Raw genomic sequence first — 14781 nt, 5'->3', positions numbered from 1 at the left:
CTAGGTGAAGATTTTTTTAAATTTTATGAAAGATACTACTTCTGCTACTGGTTTTTTTACTGTCACTGGCTGAAAAAAGCTTTAAGGAAATTGGTTGAAGCATTAGCTGTATTCTTTCTTCAGAGTGATTGGATCACTTGCATTAAAATGGTAAACAGTTTTCTGGTTTGGTGGAGCCTTACACGTGGGGGTTTTATATGTCATTTTCTGAGCTGTCAGGGGTGCTCTTCAAGCACTGTTGTAAGACCTGTTAAAATATTGTTGACACCTTGTAAAGGCTCTGTGTGTGTATAGGTAAAACTCAATATTAATGTGCTCAGAATTACTGTACACTTCTAGACAAAAACTTTCTTTGAAAAGCATTCTTGTGGAGTAGATTCTAAATAGCTGTCCTGGGGATGTGGTTGGAGATTTAAAATGGGCATTCAATTGGAATGTGACTGGGTTTTTTTCTTTTCTTTTAAGTGCCATCCAGTATGAATGCAAATCTGTTTCCGCTTCGTCTTTTGTCATTTGATTATTGATCATTTGCAGCAGGAACATGGGGGCTTTTATTCAATTAATACAGAATAAGGGTGTTTGTGTGTGTGTGTGTGTGTGTTCATGTTTATGTAAACCACTGGGCCAAAGGGGGGCAATTACGTTATTTTAAAAGTAAGACATTTATCATGTTCAAATCTTCAAAGCCACAAATATTTTTCATTTCATTAAGTTAAATTATTAATAGTCAGATAATTAAAAGACCGTTAAAATAGTAGGAGACCTGAGTATCTGTGAACATGAAGAAATGGGAGTAAAGCTTAATGAAGCCCATACATTAGTTCAGATTTCAGAGCTATGTATTTCTGAAGATGTTTTTACCTCTGATAATCACAGCAACAACAAAATCTTTCTATTAAGCTTGGGAACAGATTCTTTTCTTGATTCCAGTTGTGGCTTTGTGTTTTACCCAGATGTTAAAGTTGGTATGCAACATAATTTCTCCAGTTTATTCTGTCTTGAAATTTGATAGGTCCTTTTTGTCTCAGGAATTGTTTTGGAGCTATTGCATACTCTCTTTCCAATGTTTAAATTCCTTCTGCTTAATGAATCAAGAATTTTGAAGGATTAAGTAATTTTTTCTCAGATCTGTCCTTGTATCTTGTAATTGTGTCTTAAGCCACTGGACAAGCTGGAGAGGTGGAGTTTGCTGGGTACGGTTGGGTGGTGCTCTGACAGAGCTCAGAGTTTTGCATGGTCCTTTCTCATAATGGCTGTAGTGCCACTGTGCACCATCCCTATCTCATTTTCCTTATTCCACAACAGCCCCAGCTTTTTAGCTCCATTCTATCAGGTTTGGTTCTACTATTTGCGGCTTGAAGATCCCAGTTCAGGTCTAAGGATAGATGTTCCAATATATAGTATTATTTTAGGAGATAATTTAGCTTGCTGATTAGACCAGTACTGCCTTGAGGGTGTAGAGTTTAGTCAAACTAGCACTGTTCTAGTGTGTGCTTCTGATCATAGACATATGCTTGCCTTCCAGTAAGCAAAGGAACAGAATGAGCAACGGAAGGCGTGAAAGAGTGAATTTCCTGCAGATTAAAAAACCCAGTTGGATACAAAGTACAGAAATGGGTAATTGCAGCAGGATAAGGAGTGCCAGGAACATGACATATTACCTAGCTGGGAAAGATCACAAGCAACAAAGTTCAGTGCAACAAAAAAATCTAGCACAAGAGCAGGCAGAAGCTAGCACTGCAACTTCCTATGGACTATATCCAAAAGCAAGAGAAAAGGTATTTGAGTATGGGATTTACAGAAGGTTGGATAACATAATCTAAAAAACCAAATAACAGGCCCCACTTATCAGTGGACAGACAATTCTTTTGAGGAAATATGGACAGACCCAATGTAACCAGCATCAGGTATGTAATTTTGGAGGGGTAGAGTGGGGTGTTAAGCTTTTTTTAATTTGCTTAAACAGCAGCATATTTATTTTAAAACAGACGGAAGAAAAATCTTACCAGATGAAAATTTAATTTAATGGAAAGGCAGTTGAAAATTACTAACACACACCTGGGTTTTTTTATTTTGCAAAGTGGTAAATATCAAGCCAGTTCTCAGCAGCAAGAAAGCTATCCACAGATCTTTACTTGTTGAAACATTAGTTTTGCTAGATTCTTCTGTTCTCTTGGATAACATGTCCCAAACATATTCTACACTTGCATCACAGACCTAGCAGTCTGGAGAAAATTTGTGGAGCTGTAACATCACAATTACTCTGAGTAACTGGAGCATGGAATACAGATCAGCTTGAGTCAGAAAACTCTTTGTGCCTCCCCCACTTTGGTGGATCCCTGAGCCTGCAAGTGTGCAGGCTGATGTCATACACCGAGCAGCAGTCCCCGGGAGAGGAGCTTGCCTGCGAGGTTTTGCCCTAGGGAATTAAAAGCTGCGGCTGAGGGGCTGCTGAGCTAAGCTGTGTCACGACACACTCAAAATGCGGTGCCTGTGTGCAGTCCTCAGACCCCTCAGCAGTGATAGCTCGTGCTCCATCTATTACAAACAGAGACCTCCTTCAGAAGTGTAAGTTGTGATTTTAAATGTATATGCTTTTAGTTCCTGGATCTGCTTTCATCAAGGTTCAATGGCCTTTATTTTTTTCCATCTGTTACTTGTAGGCACATCTGAACTTTGTTTTCTTCCCTCTTCCAGTGTCATTTGCAGCTTTTGAGGCAGCTATTCTGAGAAAGATTTGAATTAGTAGGGCTTAAAGACACTTTTCATGGTGACCTTTAAAATACCTCAAGCTGTGAACCAACTCTAGTCTGGAGTGGGAGGAACTTTTCAGCTTGAAATTTCAGAATAAATGAAGCACAGCACTTTTGTATGCTTCTCTGCATTTTATTGTGTAAAGTGATGCAAGTAATGAATTAAAGTCTCATCTGCCTCTTTCTGAAAAGCTACTTGCTTATGCACTTGTGACTGAGTTGATGATTTCACTGTTCAAAAGATTTTCCTGTTCAGCTAAATGATAGCCTTTTATTAAAACATACTCTTAGCTGTGGGCTGGAGTTTCATTTAGCCTATAGTGCCTAGGAGACAGTGGTACTTGCAGGCATCAGTTGAAATTGTGACATGAAAGAGCCATTGTCTTTGGCAAAGCAGCTGACACAGACTTTTTTAATGTTGCAATTAATTATAAAATGGTTGTGAGCTGTTTTGTGTTCAAACAGTATTTTAACGCACTCATGTGTTTGAAAGTAAAAGTAAACCCTTTTATTATGTCTTGTACTATATTTGTCTTTTGTGACTAAATGAAAGACACTCACTTTAAGCTTTGAGCTTAAGTAACATCCACATTTTGATGAGTATTTTATGTCTGCATAGTTGCAGAGCTGCCAGGTTCATATAGCATGAGTAGAATATTAGGGTGGTCTGCATGATGGACCTGCTTAGACAAAATTTTGGGTACTATGGTATTAAAGGAGTGTGTGCCTGTGTTCGGACTGGAGCTTGAACAAGCAGGCATGTCAAAACTTGTCAGAAGGAAGCAGAGAAATGTATAAAAGAAGACATTGTCTTCTTGGGAATGTCGGGAGGAAAACTACGTCATTCAGTTTTAATTACACCTATTAACACTGCTCCCTGTTAGATGCTTCCTGATGATGGCATTGCTAAGCCTGTTTTTCAGGACATTTGTGTACGTTTCAAGTGAGCTGAGGTTTAAACTTGCTCCATAGATTCCTGTACTGTGATTAAGTAAAAAAGACGATGATCAACACAAAGTGTCACTCGAGCAGAGAATGGCATAACCACAGAGTGTGTTTAGTTAAAGGGATTGCAGAGTAGACAGTGAAAACAAGATAATACCAAGTTTTATTTCAAATTTCCAAGAAGTCAATTTTAATTCAAGCTGTAGGGGATTTTCCCCTGTTCTATCACACGTCTTTTGTAATGCTGAAGTTGAAAAAATAGAACAACAATAATAAAAAATTAGAAATGTGAATATGGGTGAAATGGTAACCAAAGTTTCTCCTACACCAAAAACATTAAAATAAAAAAAAGCAGGGAGAGGGAAGTGCAAGAATTGTCTGAGTGGGTAGCTCAGCAAATGCTATTTGTATAATGCATTTGTATGCATCCAACAGTAAGGAGATGGCTGAAGTAATTAGAAAAGGGGGTTTTGCCCCTTAGCAGTCTAAGGGCAAAAATGAGGACTGTTCAGAATGGTGTTAAACTGAGTGGCCTGTGGTATTTGAGATTGGCAGTTCCTGTGGAAAATGCAGCTTTGTAGGGGTGAAAGAGAATCTGTGCAATACCCTTCTGGATTGTGCTCTCTGAAATGAGGAAGAGTAATAGATACTGTAAAAGGGCTGAGTTGATAGAATGAGGCAGCAGGGGCTATGTCTGACTGAAGCAAACAAAATGCAAAGAATGAGTTTAAACAGCTACTTCCTCTTGGTTCTTGTAGGAAATGTCTTTAACATGAAGAAGATGAAATATGATGAAGTATGGAGTACTGTGTGTAACCTGGCTTTAGGATGCTGAAATGGGTGGGGGTGATTACAGGTACAATGAATGAATAAAACAGAAAAACAATGACTTGCACGTGATCAGTGTCATATATATAAGGAACTGAAATTTAAAACCAATGATGGCCTTCTGGCAGAAGGGCTTTCCCAGGTGAACTTTGGTAAAGCTTCCTGTAAATTGGGTGTCATACCTTTATTACTTACTGGAAACAGTTTCTTTCCTTTTAATTGAGTCAGAAGGAGAGGAGGTGCTCCCACACTGTGCCATGCATCCTGATGTTTCAGTGAATTACCCTGAGTACTTGACCTGAAAGCAGCTGGTACTGGTTAACCCAAGACACAGTTACACGTTCAAGTCTTTAGTCTTGTTTAGGGTGCCACTGCAGTCAGCTGTCAAATTCTGACCTGGTGTGATTTTGTGCTAAGCAAGGGTTGTGATTAAGGAAGTGTTTAGCAAAGTTCTTCAGCCTCTAGGTATTCAGAGCTGGCCAGCTTTGCTTAATTTTAAATTTAAGTTCAAAAAGTACTCAGGTTTATCTGTGTTGTATTATTAGAATGCTTCATGCAAGGTATTGTAGGAAGTTTTTCAAGGTATTTTAATTTTGGCTAAAACCTGTTTTTCACAAGCTGATTTAGAAGGCCTGGAGTTGCTGATATATCCTGCTTAAGAGGGATGCAAGGTCTTTCCCAAGTGTGCCCAGCCCTTCTCTTTGCATCTTTAAAATGCACAGCAGATGTTGAGAAATCCCCTCACCCTCTTTCTCCACTCTGCAGTTAAATGCAGCTGAAATGGCACAAATACATACACTGAGGAGTGCCTGGGCCTCCTTAGAATGGGGACAGAAAGCTCTTGAAAGAGGTAATGTAAATGATGATGGACCTGACAATTCAGAAACAGTGCTGGATATACATAAACAAGGTAGTGTAAGTAAATTCAGTTGACTGATCTGAAGGCAAGTAAACTTGGAGTAAACTTGGTAGAAAAGTACCTTCTTTTATATGAGCTGGGGGAAACTTTGGTATCTGGGAGGTGAATGATCCAGGTGGGATGGTGCATAGAGCACTTATATTGGGATGGGAAGGTCACAGTACATAGAACTGTTGGATCATTTAGGTTGAAAAAGACTTTTAAGATAGAATCCAACTGTTAACCCAGCACTGCTAAGTCCACCACTAAACAATCCCCCTAAGCACCATGTTTGTGTTCTTGTTCTGTTGTCTTCTTCACCTGTTTGGACAAAAGAGATTAATAAGTGGTGTCACTTGTTCCGGAATGGGAAGGAGTGTATGTGTGTCTTAAATACCAGTAAGATGTTACATTTTTAATAAATGACTTTCTGTATTTCTTTTATTTAGATCTTTGCCTTTAGAATTTTGTGTTCTTTGGCAAGTTGTATTTTATGAAGCCTGGCAATCAGCCCAGATGCTGCCATATCTTCCATTCCAAATGGAAAGGGCTCATTTTGTTCTTGGTAATTTAAACTCTTGAAAAGCTCCTCCACCATAGTCCTCTAAAGTCTCTGCATTATAAGCAGGAAATGTAGCTGTTTTGTTTTCTTGATAGCAAAGGGAGCTGAAATCTTCAGATCTGGTGTTTTAACTGAGTTGCTATAAAAATTGAGGGGTTGGGCCAGTTCTGAATTAATTAAACACTAAAAAATATCTGGAGAGGGGAAGTAGCAATTCATGATACATGGAGAGAATGGATTTCTTCCAGTGGCTTTGCTGTGAAAAGAAATATGTTGTATAAGTCCACACATAACAAAACCGTAGCTCATTAGAGAATAGACTGCATGGTGATTATTTCTACCATTTGTAGGGATGCTGGTAATTTTTTTGCATTAACACCTTGGATGTGAGATGAGGTCATTAAAAATGGAAGTGGAGGAGAGAAAAACTTCTGAACTGTTCTGTCTTCTTATTAGTGTCTGACACCATAAAAAATATCTATTTTTAATTATATATGAAGCATTTGACTCTTGCTTTTGTATTACTTGTGTAAACCACCTCTGGGGTCATATGTAATTTTACTAGAATAAAAAGCTAAGTAATAAAATTTATTCTATAATTGTTGCTTGAATGGTGCAACATTTAGGAACTGTCTTTTGAGCACTGGTTGTCTAGAACAGAGGATTTGATCCTATGTATGTTTTTCCCTGGCTAGATGCCAAATCTACACTTGGCTTTGTTCCTGTATTCTGTTTCATACACAAACGGGTCACAGCACTTGAATTGTACTTGATTTCATTTTGTATTTGGCCTCTTGTTTTATTGGCATACTTCATTGCAGGTGAAGGACTGAATCATGGATTCAATGTAATTTATTTGTTTTGGTAATTTAATCTTCATTTCCTTAAATGTCTTGTGTACACAGTGAGGAGCTAGGAGAATTCATGGAGATGAAAGGTGCAAACAGCCCTGGGATCCTTGTGCTGACCACGGGCCTCAGCAAACCTTTTATGCGTCTGGATAAATACCCCACGTTACTCAAAGAACTTGAAAGGCACATGGAGGTATATCTTATCAGCATTTATGTTCCAGCTTAATGATGATTTGACAGCAATTATTTTAAAGGTACATGTCAAACATGATGGGACCCAAAATTACATTTGTTTGCTCTTCCGTCAGCCTTCTAAACTACAGGCTGCAGTGGTTTATGTAAAAGTCAGTGCAATAAAACTTCCTGTAAAAGCTAAACATTTGAAGTAAAACTATCCAGAGAAGTTGATCATCATTCCTAGGATAGTCTTACCAGGGTCTCTAGTTAACTTGACATTGAATGTCTCTACTGCACACTACTTGAGGTCACTTTATCTTGTAGCGGGAGTACTGCTTTTCACCTTAGCACGTCCAACACATTGGCAAAGTAGTCCCTCTGACTTCTAATGAGTACTTGTCCAAAAGTGATGTTTACAGGGCGAGAAGGTGTTTGAGCACCTACTTTTTTCACCTTTGCATTTAGTAGATTACATGCATGGAGTGTGAAAAAAAGAAATAGGAAGGATAGTGGTCTTGTCACACAGATTGGCTTATCAGCCAGAAACAGCAGAACATGCTACTTAGTCTGTAGGGAATTGCCTTTGTGACAAGCTAACCTACTAAACAAAACTCTGTAAATACTTTCCTCCTGGGATTTCAAAATCTGTAATCCACTAGGTTTTATAAAACTTCCTTGACTCTATTTTAAGTATAACTAGGATTTTGCTAAATAACTGCAGTTTTACTAGAAGCTAGACCCACAATGTTTGATATAAGAAGGCCATGAAGAGACCAGATTAGTCTACAACTTCAGTTTTGCAGGATTGCTTGTTTTTGGTTAAGCCTCTAACATTTTTAATTAATTTTTCTAGAATGGAACCCTTTACATATGTTTTTTCCATTATTTTTAGGATTATCATCCAGATCGTCCAGATATTCAAAAATCCATGACTGCCTTCAAAAATCTTTCTGTAAGTGTGATAAAAGAATAGATTATATATTCTAAGTAGAATGTTTGCTAATTTAATCTCCCTCTATTGCCTAAAAGAAGTGAAGCATTTTTTTGTAAATGTGTAGTAAATTTTTAAAGGCGTGGAAATTAATCCTGTATGTGGGCAGAGCTAAGGATGGTCATTTGCTGAAGAGTTGTAGCAAATAGACTTTTGGAGTAAGAGTTGAGCAAACTATTCTGCACTTCTGCCCTTTCATCATACTTCATCTTTCTCTCTACTAGTGCTTGCACAACTAGTGTCCTGAAGAGTGGCTTCTTTACAACAAATGAGTACATGTTCTGATTTTTTTTTTTCTAAGTGCATTCCTTCTAGGGGAATAGTGTTGATTTTGAGACAGAGGGATTGAAGAGGAAAGTGCTAGTGAAGTTCAGAAGATGAAAAGCTTCTAGCAATAATAGGATCAGGAAGCCTAATTTGAGCAGATAGGCTGTGTGCTACAGTCTTTACAAAAAAATGAAAATTTGCCTGAACTGCAATAAGCATATAATTAATGCAGTCTCAGTAATAATAAACTTATTGTGTTGTGCTTCCTGTTAGGAATGTGTGCTGATGATAACCTGGCATTTTTGAAATTTTTTTAACTAGAAATTCAGTATTATCAGTGTTCAGAAGAGGTTTGTGTGTTACATCCTGTTGGGTGCTATACAAACAAGAGGAAACAATTCCGTTGAGGAAAATTCAAATGAGTAGAAGTAGAGCAGAGTAGAGTTACTTAATAGAAGTAGTAACACAAGGTTCTAGACACTCACAGTTTGCACAGGTGGCATGTCTCTTTTTACTGAAAGAAGATGCCTTGTGGTATAGGCATGTATTTCTGACAGCTGTGTTGCTCTTTGCTGTTGAGCATGTCCATTTTTGGTTAGTCATAACAAGATTTGAAACATAAAGGAAGGAGAAATTTGAGTAACAGAGCTATGACTGGATTAGGAAGGGTAATTGAAGTCAGTGTATTGAAAAGCCATAATATTTAAGTTAGTAAAACTGGTTTATCAAAAATATTAGTAATAGTCATCTAAATAAAAATGCTTCAAGTAAGGTGATGTCTTCTGTGTATTACAAGCATAGCAGTAAATGCAGCTGTAGTGGTATTTCTAAGGTATTTCTACCCTTAATCCTTCCAAATTGATGGAGTTTATAGAGATGATGTTTTTCCCAATGTTTGTTAGGCACAATGTCAAGAAGTACGGAAACGGAAAGAACTCGAACTGCAAATACTGACAGAAGCTATTCGTTGTTGGGAGGGAGAGGATATCAAAACACTTGGCAATGTGATTTACATGTCCCAAGTCATGATTCAGTGTGCTGGAAGTGAGGTAATGTCCTTCTCATCTTTAATGTCACTATTCCAATTTTCAGTAAAATTCATTATAATCATTATACAACAGGAATAGAGAGAGTGCTTCAGGGATGGTAATCTCCGCTAAAGTCTTGCTCTGTTGATTTAAGGCATTTTTTACAAAACCCAAAATAAAATTCCTTGAAGGTGGATGGTCTTATCTGTAAAATTTACTGAAAGGTGACTGAATACAGCAGTTATAAATGTTGTAAGATGATTTTTGCAGGGCTTTTTTTCAAAGTGCATAATTAAACAAGACTTTCATGCGTTGTTATGTTACAGGATCATTGTGCGTAGCAGTTTTTACCGTGTGTTTTAAATAGCAAAAGGTTTAAAGTTTTGTGTTGTAAGGTGTCTGAGGCAAACTCTTTTTTGACTGTTTTGGGCACATTTCTGAAGTAGTAAATTTTGAAATACAGTCTTGAGTACCAAATGATCTTTGAGAAGTACAATAAGATACATTAGAAAGTTAAAAGTGACAAAGTTGGGCGATTTTTTTTTTTTTCTAACCAAAGAAGCAAATAAAACATAAAGCAAAACTTGTCCTACCAGAAATAATGTTCAAATAATTTTCAAGGCAAGTGCTAACAGAAAGGCAACATTATACAGGTTACTGACATGTTTTTATTGCTTGTTGTTCTCCTGAAAAATCAATGAGGCTTTGAACCTGATGAGGACTTTTGAATTGCAACCTCATTCAGTCCATTTCCTCCCTTAGAACAAAGAGGTCCATAAATATGAAGAAAAAGAAAAATGTTTATGCAACTGAATATTTAAAAGTTAGTCACTTGATATTTTTCTCTCAGATATTTTGTTAGGTGTTAAACTAAATAAGATTCTGTAGAGCTGATGGTGCATGTTCTGCAGTCATGTCTCTTTTTGAAGCCAGCAAAACAAATCACCATCCCCCACTCTCATTATGAGGTAAAATGTCAAATGCAATGGACTTCTAGAAGTTTCTGTGTAGCATTACAGCTTTTTGGCAAGATATAGGACAGCTCCATTTATGCAACAGCATCTGGGTTTGGTTTTGTCTTTCTAAAAATGATACAAACATTTGCAAATGTTTACTTAAAAAAACATTAAAACTTGCGAAGGACTTGTAATTTTGCAAAGACGCTTGAAATTAGAACGGTGGCCTTATCAGTTGATACACTCATTTTGTCATTTAATTCTTACACTTTAGTGCTTCTCCCTTTTGTTGTCTATAGCAGTAGATTCAGAGTAAACTTATTCCTCCTTCCATAAAAATACCCCAAAACAAAACCACAATGGATAACTTCATACGTGAAACCAGCAAATCAAACCACAGCAAAGTAATGAGTGCTTTCGTTGTGACTCTAGTAATTATTCCTTTGCTTTTTCTACTTCTGGGCATAATCCAGTGTTTAAAAATCCGATCTCCAATTTGAGAGACCACAGTCTCGATATGACTGTAACAGTATCCATCTAAATTATAGGAAGAAATACATCCAGTATGTAATTTTGGTTTTACTGAAATTGGCCAAACAGTTGTTATCATATTAAACAAGGTCAGTGTTTCACCGAGCCTGTGAAATTCCTGTTTTAAATACAAGGCTGTGCTCTTCTGGAAAAAGTATAGGCATGTGCTAGTAGCACTTTTCAAGCAGAAAATAAGTAATTCTGTCGTCGTCTTTACTTTTTTTTTCCTTTTTTTAATTTTTCTAAATACAGTGGAGAGAGAGTTTTGCACTGAGCAAATATTTGTGGAGTAATCATCCAGTTATAATGCTGATAGCTTTTAGTAATAGATAAATGGAGAGGGGACTTGTGATGGTGTACTTACTTTTTCATTTTCTTCTTTTAACAAGGAAAAGAACGAAAGGTATCTTCTTCTCTTCCCTAACATTTTGCTAATGTTGTCAGCCAGCCCAAGAATGAGTGGGTTTATCTACCAGGTAAAGTAATACATTTACAAATGTCTAAGAATGTGTTGGGAGTTGTGTTATTTCCAAATGATATTTCATAGGAAGGATATTTCATTGGAAGGATTATTAAACTTTTGCATTTATAAAGATAAAAAGTAATATCTGCATAAGAAGTGGTCGTCTGTCTTATATCATTCTGGCATAGAAGCCCAGGGTTTGATCTTCTTTGTAGCTGTCACTATCATCAAGAAGACATTGTTTTTTTTACCCTGTTGGTAGTAGCTGATGAGAGGAAGTATTGGTAGCTTTTTAGATCTATGTGGAAAACCAATGTTGCTGCATAGGTTTGTTAGTGCTCTTTGACTGCTACTGAGACTTAACAAAATTGCACAGCCCCCTTAAGCTTTTGTCAGTGTGAATTAGGCTGTTACCATCAGTTTGGTAAGAGGCATCCACGTTAGTGTTTTATCTTGGAATCAGCGGCACACTTTTAAAATTCATATTTTAGTTTTTTTCTGTTTAATGAGCACTGAGTTATAAAGTCGAAATTGTTTTGGGGCTCACAGACTAGATTCTCTCTGAATAAAGTTGAATTGGAAGGCATGCTCCAAATGTGCTTGATATGCTCCAACAATGGGAAAAGATTCAAGTGCATGGACTGACGCTGAGTCCCTGTCCCCAGCCTTGGGCTCCTCAGTGTAACACCACCTGAAATGCACCAAGTGTTTCACTTCACCAGTCCTCTGCTCACAGCTGGTAGAAACAGTCTTTGAGCTCTCTCCCAGGTTTCCTAGCTGAGTACTTGTGGCTGTTGCCCTACAGGCCTGTTCCAGAGGAACAACTGCTGCAGTGCAGGAGTGCCATTTGTTCTGGCTCCCCTGGAGCTCTAGGCTGTGTTTCACAGAAGCGCTTGCATCTTGGGTATATAGTTTCAAAGACTCCTGAGAGAGGCAAATGTGCAATCCATGACTTCCAAAGTCTTGAAAATGTTCAAATAATGCCAAAGGACAAGGAAAAACTGCAACAAAGTTCTAAAAGGAGACAGATTTCACCTACTAGAAATGCTTCTGTAAAACACTTGAACAGTTCATTCCTTTCTCCTGAGCAGTGATTTGCCTGCTTCAAAGGAATGCTGAAGGTTGATCATTTGGTGTTCCTATGTGATCAACCACAGTCAATCACAAAAGGAGATTTTTTTTTTTAATTAAGAGCAATTAAATTCCAAAATTTGTGTTTGGATTCGTACCTTACCTACCACAATTGTCTGAAAAGCTGCTGCATTAGGTGGTTCAAGTGGACTGCCAAGTTTGTTAACTTTGTGCCACTTCTAATTATCCCAATGTTGATGGAAAAAAATACTAGAAAAGGCAGGTTGGTTCTGTGTTTGAAGTGGCACAGTTCAAATTTCTGATGAGGATAGATTCTTCTGTACTCATCATGAAGGCAGCTGACTGGAAGTTTTGTATATTACAAGCAGCATGAAGTTAAACAGTCCATCAAGCTTTATTTTTCCTCTACTATCACTTGCATTTCTTCTTCTTCCCACCCACTTTATTCCCTAGGTGCTCAGCATTGTTCAGTAAAAAAATAAACGATTTTCTGTGATTTGTCTTTTCTACTCAGAATGGCTGCAGCCCTTTCTTAGTGTTGACTGTCCAACCAGCTCTTGAAAGCAAAACTCTTAATTTCCTCACAACCTCATGTGAGGAGACTATCATGTGTGATAGTCCCATCACTGAGAATGTCTCAGATTTTAATGACTACATGTTCACAGCCAGGTGAAATTGTTTCATCACTGTTTGTGTCTGAGACAGTTGCTCAGAGCCCTTGTCTAGAGTGCATAACTTGGGCCTTTTGGACGTTTTTTCTGAGGTTCACATCTCAGAACTGGGACGGATATAGACAGAGGATGATGCAGTTCCCTCAGTCCTTCTCAGGGAAATTATTCCACTGGAGGCATCATCCAACATAACACCCTCCCTGCATTTCTGAATGGCCCGGTTGTTGTCAGGCTTCAGATTTTCTGGTTGATAATGCTGATATCTGCCACATGAGCTAATGGGAAGAACTTTTACCAGTGGTAAGCTGAAGTCACAAGGAGCAAGGACCATGCTTCTTAGGGGGGCTACACAATTGTTTGTTAGAAGGGAAATATAAATGATTCCAAAGTTCACTTCCGTTTTCTGTTTTGCTGACTTTGTACTTTTCCTTGCCATGTGATTCGGGGGATCTCTGTCACCAGTGTACCACCTGTGTCAGCAGTTCTTGCACATCACTCTTGTGGTTGTATGCTGTGCTAGTCATGAACCAGCAAACATTGGAAAAAAGGGAAAAGAGCACATTTTAACTGCACTGTGGAGTGTGTGTCGCCACCATGTTTCCTTCAGTGGGGAAGCTGCCGCAAGAGAAGTCCTTTCTCTTTGATATCTTGGGCCTGAGCATGCTCTGTGCCTACAGAATACCAAGGGATTTTTCATTTCCAAGCTTCTAAGAAACCTTTGTCCATTCTGCTGTTTTTAGGAAAGAAAACATGAAGTTGTTTATTTTTTTCCTTTTTGCTCTGTTGGAGCAAATTCCACAGTACCATAGCATTTATGCTTTTGCCAGTATTTGCTGAATAGTGTTTCTGTGCAGGAGAATACAGGATCTGTCTTAAAAAACTTTTATTGAAGTTTCATTTTCATCCCAGAAGTTTTCAACTTTATTTATTCATCTCCGTTTCTAAAGGGTCAAAAAGTTATCCTAAACTGAGTTCTTTTTTCCTGGTTGACTGGGTTTAAAATGGGGTCTTCTGCAAAATTAGTATGTTCTCCTGAAGGAAATTTACAAATGTGAAGGTGTTCACTGCTTTTTTTTCCCCTCAAAGTATTTCCATGAGGCAATTTAGTAGTGACATTATTAGAGAAATATTCAGTAAATAATTGATGCATTTATTTAGTAAAATAGTCCTTTATAAATTTACTTGTTCTACAGACCTTATTCTGGGAGCTGATCAGTTTGCAAGCAAGTGAGCTTAAAGAAGAGTTACTATTGCCTCCAGTCATGTGATATGGATGATCCTGAAGGTCTCAGTTTCAAGAATCCGAGACTGAGGAATGAGCGCTATTGTATTTGTATGGATTTTGTAGCCTGGATAGGTATAAGCTAGATGTACTGATGTCACAGATGTAATTTGCAGAAGTTGGACATATGAAAAACTCCCATTGTGAGATGTTTATATGGATTTTTAAGTGTTTTTAAATCCATCAGGGTGTGTGTGTGTCAATTCGCTATGAATGTCTTTTTTCAGAGCTTAAAGTTAGTGTTTTCTTTAATTGATAATGTCTTTTTGTGTTTTGTATTTAATGTCAATGTTACCATCTTTTTTTTTTAAGGGAAAACTGCCTATGACAGGAATGACTATTACAAAGCTAGAAGACAGTGAAAACCATAAAAATGCATTTGAAATATCAGGTATTGCCCATTAATATTTTTATTTACTAGTTATCCCAGGATATATTGTTTTGAACATCATATGCTTGCTCTGAACAGAGGAAAAAACTTTTTTC

At 37.6% G+C, this 14781-nt stretch overlaps 1 protein-coding gene across 5 annotated transcripts in view; it reads left to right on the top strand.

Annotated features, from left to right (window-relative positions):
• Positions 1 to 14781, top strand: part of ARHGEF7 (Rho guanine nucleotide exchange factor 7) — a 116727-nt gene that overhangs the window by 76203 nt on the left and 25743 nt on the right. For all 5 annotated transcript variants that reach the window (XM_066313811.1, XM_066313810.1, XM_066313813.1 and 2 more), the window contains 5 exons: positions 6892 to 7030; positions 7907 to 7966; positions 9175 to 9321; positions 11177 to 11263; positions 14608 to 14686. In XM_066313811.1, the coding sequence (XP_066169908.1) occupies positions 6892 to 7030; positions 7907 to 7966; positions 9175 to 9321; positions 11177 to 11263; positions 14608 to 14686 (512 nt within the window). The remainder of the gene's footprint in view (positions 1 to 6891; positions 7031 to 7906; positions 7967 to 9174; positions 9322 to 11176; positions 11264 to 14607; positions 14687 to 14781) is intronic.

Source organism: Sylvia atricapilla, chromosome 2, assembly GCF_009819655.1.
Source record: "Sylvia atricapilla isolate bSylAtr1 chromosome 2, bSylAtr1.pri, whole genome shotgun sequence".
NCBI lineage: Eukaryota > Metazoa > Chordata > Aves > Passeriformes > Sylviidae > Sylvia > Sylvia atricapilla.
This window is presented reverse-complemented; position numbering and strand designations above follow the sequence as displayed.